Source organism: Pogona vitticeps, chromosome 2 (assembly GCF_051106095.1).
Source record: "Pogona vitticeps strain Pit_001003342236 chromosome 2, PviZW2.1, whole genome shotgun sequence".
NCBI lineage: Eukaryota > Metazoa > Chordata > Lepidosauria > Squamata > Agamidae > Pogona > Pogona vitticeps.
In genome coordinates this window covers 257,144,306-257,151,229 of record NC_135784.1, presented here as the reverse complement: position 1 = coordinate 257,151,229, position 6,924 = coordinate 257,144,306, and the positions used below count along the sequence as shown (strand labels likewise).

General features: G+C 43.5%; 1 protein-coding gene across 5 annotated transcripts in view; it reads left to right on the top strand.

Moving 5' to 3' along the window:
• The first annotated feature begins 1,876 nt into the window (after nt 1–1,876).
• The window catches only part of YTHDC2 (YTH N6-methyladenosine RNA binding protein C2), a 46,605-nt gene continuing 41,557 nt past the window's right edge, over nt 1,877–6,924 (top strand). For 4 of the 5 annotated variants that reach the window (XM_078386248.1, XM_020780024.3, XM_020780025.3 and 1 more), the window contains exons 1-3: nt 1,877–2,195; nt 4,003–4,093; nt 5,783–5,979. In XM_078386248.1, coding sequence (XP_078242374.1) covers nt 1,991–2,195; nt 4,003–4,093; nt 5,783–5,979 — 493 coding nt within the window. In that variant the 5' untranslated portion in view covers nt 1,877–1,990. The remainder of the gene's footprint in view (nt 2,196–4,002; nt 4,094–5,782; nt 5,980–6,924) is intronic. The other variant, XM_020780026.3, reaches the window with a different exon arrangement.

Genomic DNA, 6,924 nt, shown 5'->3' with positions numbered 1-6,924 from the left:
ACCATTAAGCAGTGGAAAAGCTTGCCTCCCGATATTGTGGGTGCCCCATTGCTAGAGGTTTTCAAGAAAAGATTGGACAGCCATCTGTCCAGGATAGTATGAGGTCTCCTGCTTGGAGAGGGGGTTGGACTACAAGACCTCCAAGGTATCTTCCAACCCTATGACAATTCTATGATTTTTCACTGCAGTTGGGCTCATCGTTGTTGTGGCTAGTTCATCTCCTGGCAGCCAACCTCCTGGAGAGGATCCCTTCTACAGTTAGCTAGCTTGGTCCTCCAATGCCAAATGCACAGCCTGCTTCCAGGGCAGTTAGTGTAACCTTACCACCATGTTAGAATCTACCAGACCTTTTAATCAACTAGCATACCCCTTAAGACCCAAGGGTAACCAACATAATGGGGTGGCAGAGTAGTACTTTGAAAAGAAATACAGTCATACAACAGGGTGGAAAAACTTCATTATTTTACCTTGGTTCAGTCATCAATCCTACTGCAGACAGTAGCCAAGAAATCAGAAGACTTAAATTAGGAAGGGCAGCAATGAAGGAATTAGAAAAGTTCATCAACTGTAAGGAGGTGCCACTGGAGACCAAGATCAAGACCATCCACCTTCTTGTATTCCTAATCACTATGTATGGGTGTGAAAGCTGGACAGGAAAAATATTGATTTGTTTGAAATTTGGTGAAGTTTGGTTTCTGGACTGCCAGAAAGATGAAAAGATGGGTCCTAGATCACATAAAGCCTGCAGGCAAAAATGTTGTAGATGGGGCTAACCTGCTTTGGGCACATCGTAAGCCAGGATTCTCTGGAAAAGACAATAATGCTGGGAAACGTGGGAGGTAGCAGGAAAAGAAGACTGTGAGATGGACTGACTCCATAAAGAAACCCACAGGTATGATTTTGGAAGAGCTGAGCAGGGCTATTTTGGAGAGGACATCCTGGAGATTGTTCATTCATATGGCCACCATAAGTTCCTGTAAGGAGGCTGCTTGAGGGCAGACATTTTGGACATTACTTATTCATATAGTTACCACAGCGGAGGCAACCTGAAGGCACATGACAAATGAGTCAGTATAGCAATTACAGGTAAAGAGATCACCTTATCTGGCTATTTATTGGCTAGGCTGGTAAGGTTTTAATAATACTGTACTGAAAATAAACAACCCATCTCCACCAATAATTCTGGCTTTTATACAGGGATAGGGAACATGTGGCACTCCAGATATTGTCGGAAGCCCAGTTCCCATGCGTCCTAGCCAGCCGAACCAATGCTTAGGGATCACAGGAGATGCAGTTCAACATGGTCAACAACACAGGTTCCCACTGTTTTGTGTTAATTAGGGTTCGAGACTGAAGGATGCCTATTCCTGATCTGATGAAGCAATTGGCCCGCAGGACTAAACCGAATCAAATGGAAAACACCATGAGAACAGTTACCGCTTGCCAATGCTTGCAGCAGAAAGGCAGTTTAAACTCCCAGAAGCGGCTTAAAGATTATTCAGTTTTATTCAAGCATACTTTCTCATGGTCTTTATTCCCCTTTTTGGCTCGTGTGCAACCCCAGACGTCTAGAGCTTTCCGCCACTCCGCTCCCCGAAATTGGAGAGCCCCGAGGGGAAGAAAAAAACACGTAGAGAGCTAAAGGGGGCTGCTCCAGATTGGTAACGTTTTAAATACTGTACAAACTTGAGTACAGTACTGAGAAGGGGTCAGAAGGACGAGCGCAACCCTCCCCCCCCATCACCGCCCCTTCCGGCGCCTCTCCCTTTTCCCGCCCAGGAGGCCATGACACCACCCCGGCCAGCCGGAGGCCCCGCCCCCTGCACCCTCGTGGGCGGGGCTTGCCTCTCCTCCTCCTCCTCCTCCTTTCGCTTTCCTTCTCTGCTCCAAGGCGTTCTTCCGGCCTGGCTTAGGCTTCGCCGGAGGTCGTCGTCGTCGTGCTCGGCTGAGGCCAAAGGCGGAGGAAAGGAGACTCTTCCGCGGTCAGGAGATGTCCCGACCGAGCAGCGTCTCGCCCCGGCCTCCGGGAGGTGGGCCCCAGACGGCGGGCCCCGCGGCCGCCTCCGCCTCGTCGGCGTCGTCCTCTGGCCCCGGTGGCGGCCGGGCCAAGGGGCTGAAGGAGATTCGCATCGACGAAGAAGTGAAGATCGCCGTGAACATCGCCCTGGAGCGGTTCCGCTATGGGGACCAGCGAGGTAACAACGGCGGCGGCCCTCCCTCCCTCCCTCCCTCCGGGCAAAGGCTCGGAAACGGGAGCGGGTCCCTCCCCTCCTTTCCAGGGTGCCTCCGTCTTAAAAGCACCCCGAGACCCGCCGGGGTGTTGTTGCTGTTGTGGGTTGCCGTCGTGAAAGTTGACAGGCCGGGTCACCACAGCCGTGTAAGAGCCCTGTGGGTAGAGTTAGGTGAGCAGCCGCAACCCAAGCCAGAGCAGCCTCTTAAGTGCGCGGGCTGTTTTAATTACTCGATTTCTACCCTTCCTTTTCTCCCGCGAACCTAAGGCAACGTGTAGGGCTCTCCTTCTCACAACCGCCCTGTGAGGTGGATCATTCTGAGAGGGCGCGTCAGGCCCGGGGGTGACTCCAGCTACCTTGAGTCCTAGTCTAGTAATACACAGGGTCCACTACACCCTGCTGGTTCTCCTCATTGGGGGTGTAATTATGGAGCCTCCTTTGCCCAGATTAATTAATTGTGGCCAGCAGAGGTACAGGAGCCTTAGCTCCCATTGTATGTGTGGCCCAGCATACAACATATAAACATATAGTGTGTTATACTATGTTATAAAAGCTGGGCCTCACCTTTCGCCCAAGTGTGCATTTAGATTTAGAACACTTTTCTTTCTTTCTGACTTTATTTTTAACTTACATGGTGGTTGCACAGTTGTCATTCACTAATGGGCCCCATCCCAACCCAATGCTGCAGCAGCTTTCCCTCTGTCTGTCTCTCTGCCATGTTTGTGCAACAGCTGTCGTTTCTGACCCTTGGCCATGTTGGCTCAGTTTGATGAAACATATTGTGTCAAGCAAAGCATCCCCCACCCCCAAGCTTATCTGAGTTGATCTGTTGGTGACCTGACAGCTTTCTAGAGTCTAGAGCAGTAAAAGATTGGGGGTTTTTTTCATGCTGCTCTGTAGGCCATTTAATTGAAACTGAAACCAGAAATTAAAGTGGGACCTTGGTTATCCAAAGTATGGGAATACCCCTTTTTGTTTTCAAGACCATGTATATGTGTTGGAAATATATATACCCATGCACAAATGTTCTTATAAAGGGCCTAGTGGTTGAAATGTAATTGCCTTGCCAGGTCACAGGACTCTACACTGTTTGCAACAGTGGCAGCCACATCTTTTAAAAGTTTCACAGGCAGGAAGTGATAGTTATGGACAGCCCTCATAGTTTGTCATCGTCTCTTAGACCAGTGGTCCCCAACCTTGGGCCTCCAGATGTTCTTCAACTACAATTCCCAGAAGCCTTCACCACCACCTCTGCTGGCCAGGATTTCTGGGAGTTGAAGTCCAAGAACATCTGGAGGCCCAAGGTTGGGGACCACTGTCTTAGACACTGTACGTATCTTGAGAGAGAGCTTGTAGTTCACCACGTGGCTCACAATGGTTCATCAGTGTGTCCCCTGTTATCTAATATAATTTGAAGCCAAGTAAACTGTGATTGCTGGAATGTGTGACAGTAATCCCCTGTGTAACTAAATGTTAAACTATACATTGTACGAAGGGCCTACTTTGGCCCATCTAAAATCTATTGCTAATTAAATTCATTGGGTTACATCTATCAGATGACACTAATATCTGAGCCAAAGTCACTCTGAATTTCATGACCAACTAGGATAAATATCTACAGTAAAGCAGACCCCTTAGAATTAGGTAAGACTGACTCCCAGGTGGATATGCTCAAGACTGCAATCTCAGTTTATTATTCTTAAGAAATGGTTGTGCTTCATCATGAAGAAAAACATTGAGATGGTTGAATATATATCCTGTGTTTCTCCAGAAATGGAATTTCCATCGTCTTTGACCAGTACTGAAAGAGCATTCATTCACCGATTGAGTCAGTCTCTTGGTCTGATTTCCAAAAGTAAGGGGTAAGTATCTTGAATAATAATGATATTTCCATTTACATGAGTGAGCATGTGTGTGTCAGAAGTAGTCTTTCTGGTACATTTTAGTTTTCCATATTTCCGCATTTCTGACAGTATCAAGTCTTTCTTGCATGTGAGGAGGGCGTGCATGTTTCTGGTTCAACAGTTCTCTGTGTGATTACTAACAGTTTATGTTGCTTTCAAGTGGCCATGTATGGGTTCCAACTTATACAGCCACTGCCTACACCAGTTTGTCCTGCACCATGCTTTGTGAGGTTGACAACAGAACAGCAGTAAACATTGGCAGTTATGGGTATACAACTTCAGTTATCCTGTTGTTTCTGATTTCAATAGCTTTTCAGAGATAAAGTTGTATGGTGCAAAGATATTTAAAGTTATAAACTTGTTGATGCCTGCTTGAAAGTAAAGCTAATTGAAATCAGTTTTTCTAATTAATAACATCCTAGTTAATAACACCGTACTATAATTTTGTTATTGATAAATAAGACATTTAGCCTGTTTTTTTATTTTAGGAACAAAGCAAAAGTATTCAGCCAGCTTTAAGTCTTAATAGTTTTATATCAGTGTGAGCTCTGGTGGAGTACAGTCCATATATTCAAACATATTATGCTGTAGGGGAGACAATGGATCATAATTTGCAAAGCCTCATACAAGAAGACACAAAACCTCTTAGTTTTATTTTCTTTTTTCTTGCTGCTGAAATAGAGCAAATGAATGGAAAGTGCTTTTTCAGGGAAATTCATTCAGAGGATAAATATGTGAATAACCTTTGGAATATGAGATATTTGAAGCTAGTTGTCTAATTCTGTTGCAGTCTTAGTGAACTCTTAGTTATCCCTATAGCATATGAGGGGGTGGAAGCTTGTAACTGGAAGCTTAGACAGAATCACTGTAAAATAAGTTTTGGTGTCTCCTACATCATTAAAGCCCTGTTACAGAAGATAATTCATTTTTACAGTTTTCTTTGAATTTGAAAAATTAGTATATGTCAACTAATAGCACATTTACCAGTTTGAATTGGACTTTTTAAAACATAGTTATGTTCTTAGTTGGACTTCGTAAACCATTATGGTTGCTGTATCTGGGTCCTCAGTGGTCATGTAGAAACACAGAAAGCAACCTAAAGAGGGCACTGTTCTTAGTCTTTTTCTGTGCAGAACCTGAAAAGGAATATGCAGGTGAATAGTTTATCCTAAAATGGAATCTATGATGGGCATTTACCTTTGATACAAAGACACATCATAGGTTATAGGTTTTTAGCAGATGTTTAGTAATATAATGCTATAAAAGTATGCGGAACTGATCCAGCTTGTTGTCAGACTGCTGACAACAATAGTATTATATAATAGTAATGTTTAGTAATAAGCTGATTCTGTATCCCACTGTGAACCCAAGGCTATGATAGTATTCATTGTGTCATAAATGAGGAAATCTGAAACATATTGGGAAAACAACCAAATCATATTTTAGACTTAAAAACTAAACAGTTTTAAGATAATGATAATTGAAAGAAACTGATACTGGTACTTACAACGGGATCCTAATTTGAGATAGACTTTTTGAAACCGTTAATTTTCTAGTAGCATTTATTTGGTCTACTTAGGTCCCTTACTTGGTCTATTGGTATAAAGACCATTTGGGTGACAAATATGAAATATTTTAATTTTGTAGGAAAGGAGCAAACAGATATCTCACTGTGAAGAAAAAAGATGGATCAGAATTGGCACATGCAGTGATGACCTGTAATTTGACTCTGAATACAAAGCATGCAATTAGGAGCCTAGTACAGAGATTTCCTGTCACCAACAAAGAACGCACAGAGCTTTTGCCGAAGACAGAGAGAGGAAATGTATTTGCTGTTGAAGCAGGTATGTTGAGTGTCTTCTGTGAAAGATCTAATTGTGAATGATGGAAAGAGAAGTGTGTAACCAAGAGCCATGTTAAAAGGCATATGATGTCACAATTGTAGAGGCATACAAATTTGCATGTATGCAGTTTGCTATATCGGGTTCTTTTGGGGAGAAAGCTGGCATAGAAAAATTTAAATGAATAAATGTTTCCAAGACCAGTGCTTTCTCCCCATCTGCTGCCAAGTCAATTCCAAATTATGGCAATCCTTTCCAGGATTTCCTAAATATAAGGACCTCAGTTGGTTTATCACATTATGCTAAGATGCCTCGGTATTTGGCAGTAGCTTGCTGGCATTTGGGGTTTTGGGAAATGTTTATAGGGAAGAATAATTACTCCCCTCTTTGCAAGCTGATAATTCTGATCATGTTAGACACAGTTAAATATGCAAAGCTGAGCTAGCCTGTGAGTACAAACTGTGCTGACAAGAACGAAAAGCCTATCTTGGTATAAGTCTTCCATTTACAATTGAGCTTGCAGTTCTTTAGAGGTTCCCACTTGTGAAAGGGAGAAAAGAGGCTGCTGGTTTGCTCAGTGTCCACTCTACCAGGCTTCCCAGTGGTCAGGAGCAGTTTTTGAGGGTCTGCAGAGAGAAGAGTTAATAAGGGGAAATTTTCCTCTTCCCTTCTGTGGATGAAAACATTCTGGAAGCATAATATAAAGGAAAAAGATAACTCTAGTTCTACTCTGTTACTGAGTACTGTGGAGTTCTGTGCTGGAGAAACTTCAGCTCCATCAAACTGTGGGTGTCTGTGTAAAGGACCATATGGAAGAACATCTAGTCACAAGAAGAGTGACAGCAATCATTTTGACCAGTCTTCTAAAAACCTGTTGTGGCTCATGTCACTGATGTTTAGACTGTTTATATTTCTGCTGATTTTTGCTTTGTGGTCATTAAGATGTTC